Raw genomic sequence first — 23864 nt, 5'->3', positions numbered from 1 at the left:
AACAACATGAGCACCAAAACGTTAATACATTAAACCACGAACTGACCTGAATTAGACAATCAGGGAAAACCAGTAAACTAAAGACAAGAACTCCTCAAAAATGTACATTCGCAAATTCACCGAAGGTCTAACCTAGGACCTTTAGGTTTTACAGTAAACATTTAACATTTGGATTACTGAGTCTACATCCAGTGATTCACATTTTCAAATTTATTCGATTTGCTATACTATGCAACAATCTTACTTACACTCGATATAATTGAAATTCACCGGTTCAAGTTTCTCATAAGAACCCCGGGAGTTACTTCTCGGAATTAGCCACTAAAGAGTGCATGACTTGTTAATATAAAACGACTCGGGGAAATTGTTGATGTGATTTATGAAATTTGACAAGCTCCATAAAAACCATAAACTACTAACATGCTGGTTACAATACCATGATTGAATCGGTACCTACAATATGGTTCTGTAGTCATCATTCGTCCAAACAATACAATATTTTTTAATTTAGAAAGACGAAATTGAACAATGTGATTCACTTTATTGATGGAAAGGGGAGGCACTATTATTATTCGAACACATAGATATTGGTACAAGAAGGCATCAAATATATATGCGCCACACAGATCTCATTTGGTTTGTGCGAGAGCTGTGATACTGCCCGGGTGCCCAAACCGAAGTAGGTGGTTTCTTATGAGGCCGCACCCGGAGCCTTCGACCTGAAGGTCTGATCCACAATGCAGTGGAGCATCGTAAGAAGATACAGTAACATGGTAGCCGGTGACCAACGATTAGTTCATACGCCATTTGCTCCCTCAGGATCCTGAAGCCCATGTACACCATTGGTTTGGAACCAGGGTTTTCCAACTCCCCTAGGTGAACTCTCCATGTCCACCAACCCGGTCAAAGCACTGGACATTCGCTTTCCGTCCTCAACAACACCCCCACCACGAGAAGGCAGTGAGTAAGACTTCCTTGTCAGAGGCTATATACGCGCGGCCATGTGAGAACATTCCGAGAGGGTGAGCGGACTCTCCTGACTCTCGGCCGAACCATAGCATTTGGGGGCCAAGAAGCGATGGCAAGTGTAGACCAGTAAAAATAATCCGAGATAATAACAGTCTTAGAAACGACAACTAAACCTACACAAAAATGTTTGGTTTTATATTCATGACTTAAATAGTTAAATGATTATGGACTTTACATAGTTAATTGATCATACATAAACATGAATCTAGCAATGAACAAGTACATTATAATATCAAGTAACAAGACTAGATTCGATATAAACACAGAATTATTATCATTGAACATCCTATAACAGGATATTCATGATAATGAATATGTTAATTTACTGAGCATATTATCGCATATATGTCCAGCGCTTTCGTTACTCAGGAATCATCGATCCATTATCGGAATGACTACTGTTAAGGTAGACTTAAGAAAACTGTCTATGTATTTGATTCTAGCAACAGAGAAGTAAAACGACGATGCAACTATCAACACTAACTACTAACAATCGTTAAGGCAATTTTGAATAATAAAGAAAAAAAAACGAAGAAAAAAACAAATACATTCGTATAAATAAAGAGGATTCATTTTAAACGGAAGAAAAATGGAGACCTTCCGCCAGATACCATCAGCAACAGCTTTCTGTGGGAGAGAACAAACCAGCTTCCAGCTGAAGAGGAAATTAAGAAAAGACGATGGAAATGGATAGAACTTACATTACGCAAATCGTCAAACTACATCACGAGGCAAGCCCTAACTTGGAATCCTGAAGGGAAGTGGAAAAGAGGAAGGTCAAAGAACACATTACGTCGGTAGATAGAATCAGATATGAAAAGGATGAATAACAACTGGAAGGAACTGGAAAGGATTGCTCAAGATAGGGTTGGATGGAGAATGCTAGTAGTGAGCGGCCTATGCTCCTTTACGAGAAGCAACAGGCGTAAGTAAGTAAGTCCGCCCCACAACCACAACCACCACCACCACCACCAATAAACATGATAAAATAGAGTTTCAATAATCTTAGTACATGTATTTTATTTGAACAAATTTAATCAATTAGGGTAAAACCTAGATTTCATTGATCATCAAAACGGAATCAACTTACTTGACAACGTTTAAATGAATATAATAAACGTGCACGATGTATCCATTCATGTTGTATTGTAGATAAAGCAATTGTATAAACATCCATTGATAATGGTGGATTCATATGAAATAATTTAATAATTTGTTGTACATAATTTGATATTGTAATACGTCCATTATTATTAGTTAAAAATTGACGAGGAATTGTAGTAATAGATGGATGATGATTAGTAGTAGTAGTAGTAGTAGTAGTAGTAGTAGTAGTAGTAGTAGTAGTAGTAGTAGTAGTAGTAGTAGTAGTAGTAGTAGACAAATAACGACAAGGTAATGATTTTTTATATAAAATTAATTCTGAATCAAATGATGGAATTGTTGAACAGAATTTAAAATTTAACTTTAATTCAAATGAAAATAAAAACAAAACAGTAAAACAAACAATAATAAATTAAACGAATTAAAAAAAAAGGATATAGAATTGAAATAAAAAACTAACACAGATACAGTACCATTCTGTGACGATAATTAATGAATGAATTGATTGATTATTCTGAATCATTTCAATTGGAGAACATTACGGTGAGATTTGATTGTTTTGAGTTTCACTCATAGTTGTAGAGTCGTAGACGTGCACTACAAAAAAGCAGTCTATACTAGAACGAACAGATAAGTGATACAATGTATAATAGGTGGCTGTGATAAAATAATTGTGAATATTGTCTTCATCAATAGAAAGAAGTAGCAGGAACGTTTACTTCCATGAAGTGATTATTTTAAAGAGCCATTCCACGAACCTTTCACCAAAGGGTCTAATCCATAAGGCGTTAGAGCAGAGTCAGGAAATATAATCCCTTGGTAACAGGTAACCTTTAGGACTTAGGAAGACGCCCACCATTAGTTTGATGTCAGGGCTTTCTAACTCCCCTGAGTAGATCCTCTGCAAACTACGACCCGGCTTAGGCACCAGAAATCCGCCTTCCATCCTCTTACTCTCATTAACAATACTCCTGGTAGCAGCCATATGACTTTCTACGCGGGAGGAGGTCTCCTTACCCTCAACCATACGAGAGCATTTATAACACAACTATACAATGTTTCCCAGTTTTTCCAAGTCGTCTAACTAAGATCATTTCATGAATTCTGAATTCTAGTATGTTGATTGATTTTCTGACTCATTCAATATTGAAATATCAGTATTTGGTGTTCATTGTTGACCAGTCCACAAATCTACTACGGTACAATTATCCAGTTTGATACTATTATTACCTAGTCTTAATTGAAACTTTCTAATTAATATGTTGTTCTGTGACGAAAATAAGTGTGGAGGGGAGGTTAAATATAATTAAAAAATTAAAGTTGTACATATACTACACTTGTTGTAAACATAAAACGTTATATAATAATTCAAACAATGGACAAGGATTACATTGCACTAATTTACTTAAATCGATGTAACTAGTTACATAATAATAATATTAACGCTTTACACAAAATATATCAACTTAAAGCTTATCAACTTATAAAATAAACTTATAATTGGTTACTAGATAACACTTTCCTTTAAATAAGAGATCAATATTGTTGAGTCGGCTTTCCGAGAACTGCAACGGATCCTCCAGAGGCCTTAAAGGAGCTGAAGAGTCCTAGCCAGTCAGAGCATGATGAAGCTTTCTGGAATGTCAACGTGGCGTGCTACTATTGGTCAGTAGCATAATATTTTTTTAGCGGATTGGCCAAAATATGATGTTGATTTAACAAATGTTAACATCTATAAATACCCGTGATTTTCTGTACAAAAATGAACCTTGGAGTAAAGTATTTCTCGCATACTTTGCGTTTTCTCTCTCGTGTTCAGGTCGCTGTATAGTTCTAGGTTGGGGGTTACAGAATAACTTAGGAAACGAATATAGCGTTCAATCTGCAAGATTTATCAAATATTTACTACATGATATATTCATATCTATTAAACGTTAGAAAAACCGTTTATTTACCTAAATATTTATGGAATTACTAATTAGGTAAGTAAAATAATAGAGTTTCCAATAATAGTAATAATAATAATAATAATAATATTAATAATCATTTTCTCACATTCAATTATCTTATAAAAAAGAATTAATGCGTCGTTTCAGTGTAACCGTTAGTGTTTTTTTAGAGAGTTAGTTTTCTACGGGATGGGATCACTAACCCCATGCCCAACCCTACTCCTTTATCCAAGCTTGGGATTGGCAGTAGCCCAGAGGGGATCTTGGCAGAGGACGTGAAGGAGCGGATCGGTAAAATAAGAGCAATATATCTAAAAATTAAAGAACATCTGGAACTCAAAACAACTGTCAACCAACACCAAAGTCAGAATTTTCAATACAAATGTCAAGACAATTCTACTGTATGGGGCGGAAACCTGGAGAACTACGAAAGCCATCATCAAAAAGATACAAGTGTTTATTAACAGTTGTCTACGCAAAATCGGTTGGCCAGACACTATCAGAAACAACCTACTGTGGGGGAGAACAAACCAAATCCCAGCGGAAGTAGAAATCTGGAGAAAGCGCTAGAAGTGGATAGGACACACATTGAGGAAAGCCCTTATTTGGAATCCTCAGGGCCAAAGGAGGAGAGGGGGATCAAAGAGCACATTACGCCAAGAAATGGAGACGGACATGAGAGGAATGAACAGCAATTGGATAGAAGTAGATAGGAAGGTTCAGGACAGAGTGAGTTGGAGAATGTTGTTCGGCAGCCTATGCTCCATTGGAAGTAACAGCCGTAACTAGGTTCAGTGTAACCAAGTTAAATATGGTAATTTTTAAATACCATCCACTGTGGACACATATTCAACTGGAAAAATGTTGACATCTTGGATAGAGGGAATTCTAGGAATTTTCAGAAGCTTGATACTAAGGTCAATCAGCAATTAACAAGTACATTTAAAATCGATCCAATTTAAAAGCCAATCAGAAAAATTATGGACAAATATAGGATCAAAAATAAAGAAGTAAAAGAAGATAGGTTGAGTTAACAAGAACCAATTAACATCAAGGTCTACAGGATAAGATGTGAGTCATATATTGGAGAAATTCGAACTCTTCACTTCAACATGAAGTTTGTGTTAATGATGTCGTTCGCAATAACGATGAAAGCTCTACGACCAAACCATCTAGCTCAGAGAACAAAACTCCATCAAAATCATCCATCTGAGCTATAAATCTTCTCAATCATCTCAATATCATTCATTTAACTTCTTGTAGATTGTTCAGCTAGGCGTTTATAACATCAACGTCAGTATATTGAAAACATATTGAAATTAATTAAATGAAACTTTACATAGTTACTGAGTTATATATATTTACTTCTATTGAAGTCCCACATTATGATAGAAGTCAATAATAAACAGTTTTAATATTCATTGACACATTGTAGCCTTATATATTGAGGAAAGCTTACCAACTCAACTACAATTAAGCTTACTGTCATACATACATACATATAATGCAGCACGATGGGTTAGTCATGAATAGGGGAATATCATATTTATGTTTAGACTGTTTAATACGAATATAGAAAAAAAGTTTTTTATTTATACCTACGCTTAATAAGTAATGGTTTAGTGGTTAAATTACTCGGTTTTTAACCAACAAGTAGTCTTCAGTTCGAATACAACTCTATCTGGTACTGTTTAGGTAGCTAGGTAATTATCTTATTAACTCTCTCTCTCTCACACACACACATGCACATACACACTTTGATACATGTAAAAGCAAGTAAGGCGAAGAAATATTTCATTTCATATGAAGAGTGTGGCTAAAAGTTGAGTAACAAAAAAACCCTTTAACATTTGGTTAATTTCAAGCATGCATGTTCAAGATAGGAATACTTACAGAATTGACATATGATTGTAGAAAAGATACTTCACTACTTTCATTAGAGATTATTGTTGTTTCATTTAATGAAGATGATGATGATGACGATGATGATTTACATTCACAACGATAAACAGCTAAATAAAGAACATCTTTAGCCATATTTACATCTTCTAACATTAATAAATTACTTGTTAAACTTAAAAGATTACAACGAAATGGTGCCACATATTCATGACTTGCTATTACCTTGAAAAGTAAAGAAAACATTTAAAAGAGAAGTATTACTATTACAATTAAAATCATTACTATTATTATCATTGACGAGTGAAAATGAGAATTTCAACCTTTTATTAAATTTTCTAAAGTGAGATATTACCGCTAAACTGGCAAAAACCTGGAGAATAATTGAAAACTAAGGAGCACTGGTTAGTTGTTTTATGACTGAAGAGAGGTTCAAACAGACAGAGAGAAAGACAAACGTCAATATAGAGATACTAGCACAGACATGAGTTGATCCTATTTGCCATACCCGATTAGCACATTATCATATCTAGAATGACACGGATAACAACATCTATGGCATCAGATCATTGTGATGATAAATCATGAATTAATAGAATGTAGTTGAAAGTATGAATTATTCCGTTATAATTCAGAAAGGTTTAAAAACATTATAAATCATCAAGAGGCTTGAAAGTCATAGGTAAGAGCACTGGTAAAGTTGCGTGTACAAAGCTCCTATAACCATTTAAACAAGGATAAAACAACGGCCCAGTTAGTCCGTGAAACTTTATATTGACGCCTGACCCACCATTGATATTCTTTTCTAAAAGAATAAAGATTGAAAGAAGTGAACAGGTTACTATTTTATTCAGTGATCACTTTCGTTTTAGAATCCGTTTATTTCATTCATGCATCATACGCGGATGTAGCAAGTGTAAAAGTTTCAGATAATAAAAGTGACATAACCTGTTATCCTCACGTAGCTAATAAATACACTTATTTATGTTAAACTTCCAGAAATAAATACATACGAATGACAGTTGAAAAGATACTGAAAATTTATTTATTTATTTATTTATTTATTTAAGCACATAAATATTGGTACAAAGGCGCATCGAACACAAATGTGCCACACAAGTTACTTGATTTGTATGTGGGCTGTGATACTGCCTGGGTGCCCAGACCGGAGTAGGTGGTTTTCTTAAAGGGCCACAACCTGAGCCTTTGACCTAAAGATCTGATCCGCAATGCAGTGGAGCATCGTAAGGAGATGCAGTAACATGGTAGCCGGTGACCAACAGTGGATCCCTATGCCATTTGTTCCCTCAGAATACTGGAGTCCATGTGCACCATTAGTTTGGAATCAGGGTTTTCCAAATCCCCAAGGAGAACTCTCCGTGTCTACCAACCCGGTTAAAGCGCCGGATATTCTGTTTTTGTCCTCTCAATTTCGTAAACAACAGTAATGCCGCTAGAAGGCAGTGAGTAAGACTTTCCTGACCATGGCTATATACGCGTGGCCATGTGAGAGCATTTCGAAAGGGAGAGCTAACTCTCCCCACTATCGGTTAGACCAGGGCATTTGGGGAGACTGAAAATGTCAGTTGAACATAGACATGAGATGGATAATATCTTGAATTTTAACGGAATACTTAGTAAGGAACTGATAATTCAAACTTTGATTTATTGATTCAATCTCATAGACGATGTTCAACTATAGAACGCAACATGTATATTGAAAATAGTAATCAATACTATTATAGAGACACCGATGTCTACTGGATACTAAAATATGCAGTAAAATAGATAGTACAGCTGTCAAGTATAGTAAAAAACGACTTTTGTCTGTTTTGCTGTATTTTTATTGACAGTTGTTAAACCGATGTCTGGTACTCAGAATACGTTCAAGTTTAGTTAGTTAGGAGTTTAGAAGATTTATTTCCCTTTCAAGAGTGAACTTCACTGTATAATGCAAAGTTGGACTCATTCACTCCACTTCACATAAACATACATATTGAGTTAATAATTACACTACAGAGATAAAATGGGAAAGTATTTCAATTGTTATGTGAAGTTTTGTTTTGAATTCTCGGTCCACTAATGGATATTCTTTAACTAATCATCCAACCTATTAATAAATATCAGAATGTGAATACAATGGTTGAATGGTTGAAACACTTTTTATAAAATGAGTTTCAGGTTTCAACCTTGCCGTGGTTAGGCAAATGTAATGCATGTTAACAACACACACACCACCTTGGTTCAAGGTTCCGCATACATAAACATATACTTGGTTGGTAGGTGAGTTACATTATATCCTTATGCGAAATTGAATAGAAACGCATACAAAACAAAAACAGACTATACACAGAACAAACCTGTCTGATACATCCTTTAGGTAATAGTTTAGCTAATGCAGACAATGTCAGTGTAGAGTGCATATCTTCGGTTAATGATTGTACAACCAATTGATTCCCAACAGCTATATGCTGAACTAATCGACTAAATGGGTTGACACCAAGTACAGTAAATAGTCTGGACAAGATCATGAAAGACCTAGTGTCGAAAACGAGAAGAAGAAATGTGTAAGTATAGAAGTCAATATTTAAGTGCACAAATACGGATGCAACTCTTAGTAATATACTATATCTTTTAGACAGGTTACGAAATCAAGAATAATCCAACCCCATAACTACTGGAATAAATAAATATTTGTTGATGGATATTTCGTGTTTCCGTTTTTCAACTAAATGATGTCAATATGAAGGATAAAATCTACAGTTCAGATGGATACTATTTGTCATGACTTTTTCTTTTTTTCGCAAAATCCCCGTCGCTAATTGACGTGTCTTGTAGCCTATTAAATATCACGTAGTAAGATCGCCAATCAGAACACGCCTTATACAATTTAAGCACTATGCCAAACCAATGACGTTCGACCGGTATGAACACCCGTGTCTTTATCGATCCTTCTCGTCTAGCAATGCCTGTTGAGTCTAGAACACCAATAACAGCTTCTACTATACAAATCATTTATTTCAAACATACTCGGTTTATATACCAGCCAAAAAGACCATATCATACCATAAATAATATAATAACAATTGTACAAGATCAAGCCAAAAAGTGGCTGTGGTTGTGAGAGACTTTAATTGATAACCTGGGTATAAATCAAGAATAGTAGATCGTATAACAATAGTCGATAGGTCAAAATAAAGCTTATAATAAGAGAAATATGAATATACATATTCTAGTTACTCAATAGTTATACAATAAGAATAATATGTATAATATTAGTCCATAAATAGATTTTAGAGGTTATTATTAATTTATGTTTCGTCCGCATATAACGCTTTCAGGCTTTCATTTTTCCAGAACAACCCAATGTAATTCTCATCTAAACACATGTGCACATACTGACCCCAGTATCGGTTATTTGCAACTAATGTGTTAGCACAGTTTACTTCATTACACTGATTAGGTTGTAAGTCAGATTTTGAGTAACGAATATTAATAAAGCATTAGATAGTATAATTTCAATTAGTCGACATCAAATTTCCTTCATTATAAGTTCTCAAAAAGCATATGGGTCAAACTCAAGGATTTAAGTGAGTAAACTACGCGGATTAGTTCAATGTGAAGTTAGCTTTCATTAAGAATTAATATCAATTAAGAAACCATTGAAAAAGACCGAGCATTAAACAGCTCTTTCATCCTGTTCCGGGCTCTTTAGTAGTGTCCACCTACAATCACGGTTATATCCTAGCGAAGATTAAATTATGCCAGTCAGTAACAACGTAGAACTTCGTATGTACGTACGTACATCAGTTCAAGTTGTCATACCACATTAGCACACAGATACAATTGTCGATTCAAATCCCATAGTAGTGGAGGTAGTAAAAGTATAAGCAGTAATCGAAAAGATTAGGGTGAAATAAATTTGGAGAAAAAAAAGGGATATGAAGTATTCGGAAGATTAAATTATGGGTAATTTATGAGGGCTATTAATGAACTAATGTATATATTCATATTTCTCTTATTATAAGCTTTATTTTGACCTATCGACTATTGTTATACGATCTACTATTCTTGATTTATACCCAGGTTATCAATTAAAGTCTCTCACAACCACAGCCACTTTTTGGCTTGATCTTGTACAATTGTTATTATATTATTTATGGTATGATATGGTCTTTTTGGCTGGTATATAAACCGAGTATGTTTGAAATAAATGATTTGTATAGTAGAAGCTGTTATTGGTGTTCTAGACTCAACAGGCATTGCTAGACGAGAAGGATCGATAAAGACACGGGTGTTCATACCGGTCGAACGTCATTGGTTTGGCATAGTGCTTAAATTGTATAAGTTGTATTTCGATTGGCGAATAAATCACGTGATAATTAGGTGGGTTTAAAGTCACAACACACGGGTTAAATATCAAGTACACGTTTCACAGTAAGCACATTGCTTTTTACCCAGAGTTCAAATTTAATAGTTCACATCTACTACTTCAGTCTATTCGAGATATAGAACGACCGTTATCTTGGTTAATTGTTACTAAGCTATTAAAAAAGGAGGGCATAATAAACTACGATGTTAAAAAATCGAATCAAAGGTAGTCGATCAATATGTAATTACTATAGACAACCTTGTTATTCTCATCGATCTACACTAGGTCAACAAAATCTGAACGGGAGAATAAAGCGAATTCAGAAGTGAGCAATTTATGATCACAACAAAACTAACACCATATTACTAATCAGTTTATAAATTGTTGCTCAGTTAACAGAACGGTAAACTGACAAATTTGTATATACGCAATTACAACTCTAATCACAAAGCTACCGAATTCTAAATATAAAGCCCTGTTTCATCTATTCCGGTTTGGGCAACAAATATACCAATATAATGAAAAAGTGTGGCTTGAAGGCAAGTAAAAGAATCGATGACTACTTGGTGGTATATTCATCACTAGCCCACTCCCTCTGTCTCTTTCTCTCTACTTTAACCACAAAACTGCAATTTTCGCTCAACGTCGCTATATGTACAAACTGTTACTGGAGTACGTGTTTTTACAAATATCAAGAAAGTGAGAATGCTCACGTGGAATTCGCCATTTCTACTGACATATTGTTTAAATATAGCGATAATTTTTTATTATCTGTTTCAATCGAATCTCTTGTACCATTGGTTGTTGAATGATTTATTGATTTTGATAATATTGTAGAACCACTTGATTGACTAATACAACTCATACTATGACCAAGTTTATGACCAGGCAAATTAAAAGTGTTAGCATTGGCAGCGGCAGCAGCATTTCTTGAACTAGATGTTGTTAAACATTCAAGACCAGCTGAAATATAAGCTTCATATTCTTCCTGAGATACAATTGAATCTTCATCAACTGGAGGCGCAATAGCAGGAGGAACTATACTCCATCGACGACCACCGGCACGAAGTAACCATGTGAACCAAGCATGCAGACGATAGAATATCTACGAATGAATTTGATTAAATTTAGTTGTTACACAAACGAAGATACGTAAATGTACATACATGTATTTTGTTCTGAGAATAGACTGTATTAAGTAGCACTTTACAACATTTTGAAAAATCTTCAGATTTTCACATTCAGTATTAATGAAGGTAACTAATCAGTACAATAGTAACTGATTTCAGATTCATGTACCTCAACCCTGAAAGTTAGTCATTTTGTGTGCCAGAACTATTATTAACATAGACAACGGAACTTTTGTTTGTATGATTCAACTTAATTTTGGAAAATAATAATAATAAGCAATACAGGAATATACGGTTGGTTAAGTTGTCAGGGTTGGATGGAGAGTGCTGGTGGGCGGTCTATGCTCCTCCAAGAGGAGTAACAGACGTAATTAAGACAAATATGATTGAACGCCTGAATCGTTTTCCTAAGCTCTTCTAACAACACCAGGTTAATTCTACACGATAGAAAAGACGCAAAATATGAAAAGGACGCTTTACTCGAAGGTGAGTGTATGAACAGACGGCATTCGGCTTCTGGAAGATGCTGGAACTCTACTAAACGCAGTAGCAGGGTCAGAAATGTAACGCGCGGCTCTTCACTGTCTAGATGTTTCTGAGAAACTTCTATTCAATACTGATAAGGTGAAATGTTTCCGAGCATTTCAGGACCCCTCTGGGCTTTTTTCGAGGAATGTTCTGGATCTCCTCAAGAGTAAGGAGCATAGAACTTGAAAAATATGTATATCAGATCGAGTTATCATGCGACATCAACACAAACAAGAAATTATCAACGTGAATAATAAATTACCATAAATAGTAATATCAGTGGTAGTGGTAACTAAAAAAAGCATTACTCATGGGGAATATTATTTGAGAAGAATGAATGCATGCGCGAAATAAAAAGTATAAGATCATTTTGAAGCTCAAGGTTCAAGTACAGATAGGAAGTAAATACATCTGCGCCTTTACGGCCGATTCTCAGTAATAACATCTGACATCTCCAATCTATTGCCATGGAAATCACTAAAACTTCTAAAATATTATTTTTTTCAGACAGGGACCCAACAATTTTTGGGTAGTTCATGATGAAGACCATTTCTCTTTCGTTTTTCTATTTGTAACTAATAAAGCTGTGCAACCACCATGACATTAAAAAAACTTAAACATGACATATATGTACACACACACTTGATCATCTTTTGTTAAATCAGCCAGTGAACGCATATCTGAGTCGGTAGCTCTTTTCTGTTTTGTTTCTCTTCCTAATGTTGCATTACTGTATAAACCGTATCCTGCCGTAACAGCATTACCTGCTGCAATAGCCTGTTTGTAAAGATTAGGAGCTAACGAAGCTGGAGGTGTAGCACATCTTCTCAATGGAGCTATCGGCTTCTGTGGATTTGAATGAGTCATTGTATTGACAACAGCAGCAGTTGTATTATCTGAAGTCTCATCATTGTATACACGATTGGCTGCTAGACGTAGACGAGAAACCATACGTGATATATTCGATATCTGTGATCCAACCAATCAAAATAAAACACAAAAAAAAAACTTGATAGTAAAGTTACTCGAGAAAGTTTAGGATTTTGATGGAGTTTCGTTCTCTGAGCTGGATGGTTTGGTCGTGGATCTTTCGTCGTTATTCTGGACGACATCATCAACACAAAATTCAGGTAGAAATGGATTGTTTGTGCTGATGATATCGTTCAGAATAACGATGAAGTCTCCATGATCAACCCATTCAGTTCAGAGAAAGTTCCATCAAAAAGGAATAAAGTATTCACAATTCCGATCACTATACATTTAATGGATAGCAGAGACAATGTGGAATTAAAGAAGGTATTTAAAAATGATTAGCAATTAACAAACACTGTTACTTCGCTGTAATATGCTTTTTGATCATTTCTGCTTTATCTTTTTTTACCTGGCTTCGAAAAGTTACTAAAATCAAATAACAAATCTTCCATTTTATTTGTGCATTTATGCCGATCGAGTAGAACCATACACGTTCCCCAAACTGGACGGACTAATAAAATATCTCGGTTCTCTTTACTAAGTTCTATCTATTGAATATGTCACTTAATTAAATAGCATTGATTTGTTGGTCATGCTTTCATGAACTGATAGGGACAGTTAAGTATTGTTGAGTTAAAATGTTGTGATTCCAAAGAAGTTGGAACAAGATCATCTGTTTAATTGATAAGATTTCCAAATTTGACTATGCTTGTCAGAATAATTAGAATATTTTGGACCTGAAAACAGCGTTTGAGTTTATATGGGTGTGAGTTGTAGCGATGAACGATTGTACATATACTTTTAAGGTTTACCTGGAAATTTTCTCTGAATGATAGCTGATTGTAGAATATATTTAAGTTTAATCATATCATTTTGAGACCTAGATTTAATCATATTAAGGATATACTCTTTGAAATACATTTTCAAATCGATAGAGACACCTAAAAATGGCATGAGATCTTCGTGGAATGTTTCAGTTCATTCATAAATGATTGCATTGTACCTATGATGTTTAGAGCCTGATGTTAAAGTGATCTGGAGATGAGAGTTAGATGACTGTGAAGAAGAGACTTTTAAATGATTTTCGTATATTCCTTTTGATCAATGTGTATAAGTATTCATTTACCCATAATTTATCATATATATATGCACTTGTACACTGTTGAAAATGAACTCAAGAAAGAAATTTATTTCCTACATAGTTCTGTTTATTATCTTATTTTATTTATCTAAGCACATTAACATAAGTACAAGAAGGCACCAGATATATATGCGCCACATAAATAATTCGATTTGTGTGAGGGCTAGGATACTGCTCGTGTGCCCAAACTGAAACAGGTGGTTTTCTTAGAAGGTCACAACCCAAGCCTTTGACCTAAAGGTCTGATCCACAAGGCAATGGAACGACGTAAGAAGATGCAGTCCAATGGTAGCCGATGACCAATAATAGGTTCATACGGCATTTTTCCTCTCAGGATCCCGGAGCCCATATGAAGAAATGGTTTGGAATCAGGATTTTTCGACTCGCTTAAGTGAACTCTCCGTGTCCATCAACCCGGTAAAGGCGACGGACATTCGCTTTTCGTCCTCTCAACTTCGTAGGTAACACCCGCGTCGCGAGAAGGCAGTGAGTAGGATTTCCCTGGCAGTGGTTGTATGCACGTGGTCATGTGAAAACATTTCGAGAGGGAGAGCTGATTCTCCCCGCTCTCAGCCGTACCAAGGCATTCGGGAGCGTCTATTATCTTAAAGAAAGAAAAAACAAAAATTCCTTTTGTCCCTGAAACAAAAATATTTTTAAGATCTTATTAACTCAATCGGAATCTTCGTTACATCATGATACACATTCATCTGTATGTCAATTTCTGTGATAACTTTGATCTTAAAATTTTAGAGGCTGTGAGCAGATGATGAGAACCGAGAGAAATAAAATAAATTCACATTACTAGTATAGGGGTTGTGGAGATTATTAAGTTTTTGATTGAGATCATGATCATTACTTTACATCAATCTTCGTTTTTTGTTCTCTCTTCAAAAATAATTTGTTTGTTGAATGAGTCACTTCACACGGAAATATGTGTTCGAATGGTAAGTAAAATACTGTATCTATGAGACATGATTGCTGGTGGTGGATTACAAGTACTAATCAATAATAATCATTGAGATACAGGACCGGATACGTTGAAATTATAAGTAGAACTTTAGGGAATAAAAGCAAGTCAGTCAACAGAGCTGTGAATCTTAGTAGGTTAGTTGTAGACAGTGAGAACCTGGAACAAATGTACATCATAAACCAAGTTTCAACAACTCACATTACAACACTAGGGAAAGAAATTATCGCGATGGTTAGTTAAGGTAGGGAAGTCACATCAATTGTATAGGGAAGATAAACATGTGGAACATGTGGAATATCCAGTCAGTCAGTCAGTCAGTCAGTCAGTAACAACGTAGAACTTCGTACGTACGTACATCAGTTCGAGTTGCCACACCACATTAGCACAGAGATGCAGTTGTCGATTCAAATCCCGTAGTGGTAGAGGTAGCAAGAGTATAAGCAGTAATCGGGAAATTTAGGGTTTGGAGATGTTATTTAAAGAGTATAATCCAGTGAAATAAATTTGGAAAGAGGAAAAAAGGGACATGAAGAATTCAGAAGATTAGAATTTGGGAGAACACAAAGAGTGGATGCACCTGCGCCATTGCAAACGATTTTGAGCCATGTCATTCAGGGTCTCTAACCATTGGTTGCTATCATCTCGTGGTCCCCAACCAGGTAGTCTACACCTACCAACATGACTCAGTCCACTTGTCAGTGACTTCATGGACTTGTGACATGTTTTGGTTTGGCCGCCTCACAGTCTATCCAGTTATTGATATAAACGGTTTAATTTTTATCAGTCGTAATCGCCATATTTGCATCCTATGAAGATAGCCTTGATATAATTTGTCATATGATAATTTAAATCTTTTTCCATTAATAATATAAGTTGTCCAGCAAAATGCAGCACTATTAAGTTTGACTCTGAAAAATATCAATTAAGATATTTGATAGTATCAAAAGTCAGAAAATCAAATTAACTAGCCAATCATAATTACATGAATGACTTAGTAAGTAGCTCAGTGGGAAACGCATTGACGTTTGAGGCGAAATGTACTGAGTTCAAGTCTCACTATGAATAACATTGGGATTCAGGTATATCCATATGACGAGTAGCAAATAGAGAGAAAGGCATGTTCTCGATTCTAATGCTAGTCACTATCCAACCTTATTAAATGTTACAATTTGATAATTAGAAAGAGGAAATTCATTGAGAAACAAAATAACTATCGGGCTTACCAAAAATGACCATATATTTAGTAGGTATATCTTATCCCATGATAACACCAAAATACTGAAACGACTTTGATTACCACGCGCACGTGAATCATTCAAAGGGAAATTATAACTTAAAACATGACCATTTATTTCATCACCAAAGTAAAATGCACCGACTTGACCTGGGCAAACCTACAAAAAATTACATTATTATACAGTTTGATATTAATAGTACTATAAGTTCAAGACGAAAATGTTTCACATATCCAAAATTATTAAGAACGGATACTGAACAGATAGGTTCATTGATTATGGAACAATGGGAGTTTAGATTTTACTACGATGTTCGACTGTAGGTAATGATAAAACGTAAAAATTGTGGCGTTTTTAAATATAAACCCAACAAAACTTCTTTATAACACATTTGAAAGTGCCATACATTTGACCAGTGAGATCAGTAAGATGACTTTAAATGCAGAACTGCATACTATCCTGTTTATGATCTTTTTGCTAATCGATGGAATCCATGGTGAACACATTCAACTAGTGTCACCAACTTCAAACCTCAGCTTTAGCAGCCTGAATACACTTTACAATTGTTATCAATGGCTCCTAGGGTGAAAATTATCTGCTAAAGCTGGGACTGTGTGAAAAAAGGTGGTCGGATTATGAAAAAGTATCGAGGGATGAAGGATAGCTATGTAAAGACGAATCTGCCAGTCCATGATGACTGCTTTGTTGGGGTCTTTTAGATTATATAACCTAAAAGTTCGAGTTTTCAGATGATTCGGAACCTAAGACAAAGGAGACTTCATTGCAATTTATAGTGTTTCCCATATAAGTATCTTGGTTGTGTGCTTAACTAATTTATGGCCTACAACATACATCTTAGTTTATGTATTTATTGATTAGACAACCATCTTCTCTACTGTTTTTGGGTGTCCTACAATACCAAAATTTATGGCTTGGAAAGAAAACAAGTGGAGATTTGAAGCTCAGGTGGATGAGTTTAGTGGAGTTTTGTTCTATGGACTAGGTGATCCGGTCGCGGAGCTTCCATCTTTATTCTGAACTACATAATCATCACAAACTTCAGGTTGAAGTGAAGCGTTCGAATTTCTCCACATATGGCTCACAACTTGTCCCGTAGACCTCTATGTTGATTGGTTATTGTTAACCTTTACCCTACCATTGTTTACTTCTTCATTTTCACTGTATCTCCCGTTGATTTTATTTGTGGTCCTATATTTGTCCATGATTTTTTTCTGATTGGTTGATAAAGTATGGACAAATATAGGATCAAATATTAAATCAATAGAAGATACAGTCAAAACGAAGTAGACAATGATAGGTTAAGAGTTAACAGGAACCAATCAACATCGAGGTCTACGGGACAAGTTGTGAGCCATGTGTAGAGAAATTCGAACACTTCATTTCAATCTGAAGTTTGTGCGGACGATGGCGTTCAGAATAACGACGAAAGCTCCACAGCCAAACCATTTGGCTACGAGGACAAAAGTCCATAAAAAAAAACAATCTCACCGCTTTTTCAACTACCTATTGTTGAGCGTTTTTAGGTCAGACCGGCTGCCGGGTAATAATTGTAAAACTATACTTCGGATTTTAGTGGCAATCAATATTTACCCCCCCCCAAAAAAAGTTATTCAGTTTACGAACTAAGCGACAGGGAAATCACAGCGTACTCTTAACTAAGGAGTGTCTATAACCTAGAAATGAATTGTAATTTATGTGCGTTTACTTGTGAATCTAGGGATACGATCATGGTTGGATCAATCTACTACTCCACTAGTAAAAACGTCCGAAGTAAAGTTGGACGATATTTATGAATATTTTTGGTGTTGGTAGACTTGTAGTAAGTGGAAAATTTTTAGTGATAAACGGCGGCTCAGATAGACTCTCATTGGTCAGATTATATTTACATTAATCTGTATGCTTAACATCCTTACCACGTATGTAAGAGGTATTATAATGCAATTGCATTTTGTTAGAGTCATAATCATTCTGCGTTTCCTGTAAGTCTGTGGTATTGAGTAAAACATATTTGATCATACTTATGGTGTGTTCTTGATAGTTTAGGCAGTTAAAGTCCTAAATTATTTATTACGTGGACGTCTCATCATAGCGCCCCGTAGGAGTAGCCTAATCATAAACCTTTCAATAACTTTGTAAGCAACATGACTAGGACAATCCGCAAAAACGATAGGCTATATGAATTTTCCCACACATAAAAGCGTGTCCTTAGGATCTAGAATGAAATATACAAATTTTCTTACTTGAAATTCTCACAAACCACTGTTTCGACATTTGCAGTGAAGATGCAGTCTAAACAGACAACGAAAGCTTAATGATAAAACCCTGCAAACTAAAGGATGTCTTATATCTAGAAGACAACGAAAGAAAAATTAATTCTCATATCTTGATTAATACTTATCACCTTTATTTTAGATCCGTTTCATTTTCCGTGTTAATATTTATTTCATTGGTTAAACCGATATCCAGTTACTCAGAATGTTTGATGAACTACATAGGCCAAAGACATTATGACAAATTTTGTTGCTCTATGCTAGTGAATACTGTATTGTTGTAATTTAATCATTTGAAAAATTGATTATAAAAATCAGTTTTGAACTAGAGAGAAGTATAATGCACAATCACATGTGTGTACCTATAACCTAGTATACAGAAATTTATATGACTACTTAATTCCATGTGCATTTTTACCGTAAAGAAGAAAATAATGAAAACATACGAACAGATCGTTTAAATATTAAAGCTAATAAGTGGTGTCAGTTCCAATATACAAAAAATAAGTAATTAACAATAAAATATCATAAAAAGAATCATATTAAGATAATCACAGATTGAATACCTCACTAGAAAGACTTCGCAAGCATGCATTTCGAACATGTGTACTTAAATCCGTGTCTTTTGGAAACTGCGTAGAAATATATGAAAGATTGGCAGAATGATCATAGCTAATTATTCCTAGTTCATCACGTAACAAGATAGATGAGCATGCTTTACAAGCTGGATGTGATTGTTGTTGCTGTTGAGTAATGTTTGATGACATCACTGAGAATCTCGATGCTATTGTTCAGAAAATAAAATAATATGTAACAAATAGTTGGGTAGTTCGAAAGTGATTTGCAACACGAACTGATATCAGCTAGGTGATCAGTCAAAATGAAAGCATTAGTAGACAACCGAACATAAAAAGTGAAGTAACATTAAAACTAAAGATTGATCAAGGCTAATTTAACAAGGTTTTCAGCCATGCCATTACCTAAGGTAACTACCCTTTGATTATGATTATTGTGCGGACCTCAACCAGAACGTCTGCACCCACCGACACAAGTTAATATGAAAGTCAGTGACTTCATAGTTTGGCAATACATCGCTCAACAGCCTCCAAAACATTTCTAATCCAATGTAGTGTTGGATACGATTGCACATTGGGTGTAAACGACGCACACGAAGACAGTCAACTAAGGGGATATGGTTATCAAGAAGAATAAAAATACTTTAGACGACAAATAACTACCACTGTCTTACTGTATGGGTATGAAACATGACCTATGAAAGTAGAAGACACAAGCTGTAAGTATTTGATCACAGGCACCTTCGATGCACTGTTCTAACATCTGGACCATCAGTGAGTAATCCCGAGGTATACCACAATAAGTTGCTCGGTAGAAAGAGCAATTTCGCTGATGACTATAAACATTTAACGACCAAAGTTATAAGAATATGTTTTACACAATCATAACCACCAACGTTGCGATATGACTCGGAACTGGTCAGTGGCGCAGTTGCATTTAGTTTCCATAATTGACTTAGGTATAATTTTCTACTTTCCCTCATTCCATGACATTGGTCTCTTTCGAAATGTGCTTTTCACGTTTACATTCGAACAGTCGTTGACAATAAGTCCCATCCTATGTTTCTCGCTTTGCTTGTAATCCATCAATGTACTGACGTGAAGTGTTAGAACATCAACCAAACGAGAACTCGTCAAGTTCAGAAAGGGGAAAATTCAAAGAATAAAAAATACGGACTAATATTGAAGCTCGAGAATTAAGGGCAGAGAAAGAACAGATGCATCTTCCTTACTGTAACCGCTTTTCATACACATCATGTAATATCTGAAACCACATCGTGCAGACCTCAACCGGATAGTCTGGATGTACTTATAAAGTACAGTTCAGCAGCCAATGAATTCATGGATTGTTACTACGTCTTAGTTCGCCCACTCCTACTTCTCGTTGGACTTATTCCTATCTCAACCAGCATTGAATGTCCAGGTAGTCGGTGATTAGACACGCGTAACACATGACTGACGAGATAGACTAAAATAGTAAACCACTAGTAAATAAACAAGTAATCATATCAAAAATTGTATTTAAATTTATTAATACTCTTCAACCTGAAGTGACAAACTAATTATATCAGGTTTAAAACCTCCCATTACAGGCAGAAAAAAACAAAAACACATAAGCAACAAAACTACATACATGAAGATGGTAAAGGGATAGGCGAAACATCTATCCCAGTAAGAATTGCATCATCGCTACTTTGTAGAGCATGATTAGATAATTTTCTTTGATATGTGTTTACATCTTTGTTACTATTATTAGCGTTGGCAGTAGTAACATCGGGTACATTATTTACAGATAAATTTGATTGTGATTGTTTAAATGACTGGGTACACATTATTACTGATGGGCCATGTTGTTCACAGAAATGACACAAAACAACAATGGCGTCCATAGTTCTTTTCACGCCATTTAGTAACCGTGATCTGAAAACTTAGGAAAAAATAGTCGTACATAAACTTAGCAAATACACTTAAATGTACGTTAATTTTGCATCAGATAAATGGACCAGGAATAGGTCTTAAGAGGAGAAGTTAGTTAACTGATGGATGAGTGATCATCATCTATTTTGGTAGTAAAACTAGTATTATGCGTCTAAAAGTCGAATAATTCGTGTGTAAAAGTGGGTAGCTTATCAGATAAAGGTCATTTTTGCTGGTTAGACACTGTTTATTAATAATTGATGAGCACGAATTTTTAAGGAATGATTATTTGGTTACAAACTGTCAGCATTTTGATAGGTATTAAAATTCTCAGTTTCTACAGAATCAATAATGGATAAATCATTGTCTTCTTAAAAAATATACTGGATGAAAGTCGCTGCTTTTGACGATAAATTCGACAATATCAGTGGTTGAGCAGCTAAGTCCATAGCTAGCACTTCAATATCTGTTTAAACCTTGCAAATTGAAAGCACCTAAAATGTAAGGAAGGGATTAATTTCAACTTTTTTACGCTCCAATACTTAGTGCGAGGATGGAACGCAATGTCACATGCTCTCCAGGTATGAGGACATAAAACAAAAATTTCGAATAAACATACTGGGAATGAATCCACAACGCCAACTTCAATTTTTGAATAAAGGTTCCTGAGATACGGTGCAAACATCGGTAGACACTTTACAGTTATACTAAGAGGTGTCACTATTTCAATCTCTACCTATAAATGTTAACTTGTAAAGGAATATATATGTATTCCGATAGGTATGTTTTGCTGTTTGAGGCCTTCTTGAAAATAAATTCTCTGAAGTGAAATTACTAATTTTATTAACAGTCTAACTTTTTATAAGTTAGTCAGCTACAACGTAGGACCAGGCACATATATGTATCGGTCCAAGTTGCCATACCTCATTAACACAACAAGATGAACACCGGATTCATAGCAGTGGTTATGTCAAAAGTAGTAATATATAAGAGAAAGATTGCATATAGAGATATAGTACAAGAAGAAAGAATTGGTTCGTAGAAAGAAAGGTATGAAGCGATTTTAATCTCTTAGTTTAATGGAAGACAGAGAGTGTATACACCGACGCCATTCTGATCGATTCTGAGCCATGCCACCTAGAGTCTCCAATCATTGGTTACGATAGTTACGTGGACCCCAACTAAGTAGTCTGCATCTACCAACATGGCTCAGACCAGAAGTTAGTGACTTCAAGCACTGATACCACGTTTTGAATTGGCCGCCCTTAACTTTCTCCCAACCATCCCGAACACCGGTTAGCATTGCACGTCGTGGTAATTTGCGTTCGGGCATACGTAACACGTGACCCAACCATCTCAGTTGATGAAGATTCACAACCTCATCAACTGATTTACCATCATTCCTAATACCCTGCGTCTAACCTCACTATTACTTACCCGGTGATCCCAACAGACGCCAGCAATATTTCTAAGGCATCTGTGGTCAAATACTAGTAGCTTACGAGTGTCTTCTACTCTTAAAGGTCATGTTTCGCTGCCGTAAAGTAAAACAGAACGGACTGCCGCGCAGTATACTCGTCCTTTTATTGATAGACGGATATCTCGCCTTCGCCAAAGGTGACGTAAGTTGGCAAAAGCCAAACGAGCTTTTCGAATCCGTGATGAGATTTCGTCCGATACCAGCCCATTAGGGTTGATCAGACTTCCAAGATAAGTGAAGTTGTCGACGCGTTCGACTACTTCACTCCCTATCCTTAGTTCAGGTGTTGACGCAGACCAGTCCTGAAGCAATAACTTGCATTTCGAGGGAGAGAAGCGCATTCCAAACATTCTGGCATTGTTGCTTAGTGCTACCAAAAGACTCTGCATTTTGTCAGCGTCTTCACCAAGCAGGACTATGTCATCTGCGTATTCTAAGTCGATCAGTGGACATTAGAAGGTAGAATACTAATCAAGTTATAGGATGAAAATTGAGGGGTTCACATTTCCAGTATGTTACGACAAATAATTATAATTATTTAATCTACAATTATAATTGTAGATTAAATCCAACCTGATACTCCGCAACCAACCAATAGAAGCGTGTAATAATCCACTATTGCTGTCAGTTACGTTTCGCAAATAATCATCCAGTGCATGTATTGAGTTGTGGGACAAAATGGCTTTGTTATTGGGATAGTAACAAAGTATCCTACTGAATATGGTAGATAATAAAACATAAAGCAACGTACTGATTAAACAGCACGTTCAAATGGTTCAAATGGTTGTGGACTATTTTTCAACAACAATTACCCAATCCCACCAAACATCACAAATGACTAATTCCTATGTCCAAGCAGATAAAATAGGGATTAAAAGCACATAGAATCACTTGTGAAAATAACAGGCCTAAAAGTATGAGCTACCAGATTGCGGAATGTAGCGCTATGGGGTGTGTGCGCCAAAATGTACAAAGGTTCAAATTGTTGTGGACGGAATGGAAGAAGCTTTCGCTTAACAGGCTTCCGTGTCTAGTAGCAGAGGATCACCAAAACCTCCAGGTAGGAACCTAGGTATGCTAACAATAAAATAGGAAAAGAAATTGGTAAATCATAGTATGATTCTATCCTTGGACCTTAAGAACATATCAAGTTGCCACTTAAAGGACTCCCGAGAAGTCGCTTGGACCAGTTCAGTCAGCAGCGAATTCCAGCATTTGACAACTCTTAAGGAGTAGAAGTTGTGTCTACAGTCCATTCTGCCATGTTGT

General features: G+C 35.6%; 1 protein-coding gene across 1 annotated transcript in view; it reads right to left on the bottom strand.

Annotated features, from left to right (window-relative positions):
• MS3_00004622 (uncharacterized protein) overlaps window positions 1-23571 on the bottom strand; it is a 28069-nt gene extending 4498 nt beyond the window's left edge. The window contains exons 1-9 of the mRNA XM_051212559.1: window positions 23521-23571; window positions 20832-21125; window positions 19190-19407; window positions 16321-16491; window positions 12654-12980; window positions 11067-11458; window positions 8342-8519; window positions 5976-6206; window positions 2120-2494 (exon numbers count right to left, since the gene is read on the bottom strand). Of these exons, the coding sequence (XP_051072748.1) occupies window positions 2120-2494; window positions 5976-6206; window positions 8342-8519; window positions 11067-11458; window positions 12654-12980; window positions 16321-16491; window positions 19190-19407; window positions 20832-21087 (2148 nt within the window). The 5' untranslated portion in view covers window positions 21088-21125; window positions 23521-23571. The remainder of the gene's footprint in view (window positions 1-2119; window positions 2495-5975; window positions 6207-8341; window positions 8520-11066; window positions 11459-12653; window positions 12981-16320; window positions 16492-19189; window positions 19408-20831; window positions 21126-23520) is intronic.
• Window positions 23572-23864: the final 293 nt, after the last annotated feature.

Source organism: Schistosoma haematobium, chromosome ZW (assembly GCF_000699445.3).
Source record: "Schistosoma haematobium chromosome ZW, whole genome shotgun sequence".
Lineage (NCBI taxonomy): Eukaryota > Metazoa > Platyhelminthes > Trematoda > Strigeidida > Schistosomatidae > Schistosoma > Schistosoma haematobium.
Note: the sequence above shows the minus strand (reverse complement) of the source record. Positions and strands in the feature narration are given on the sequence as shown.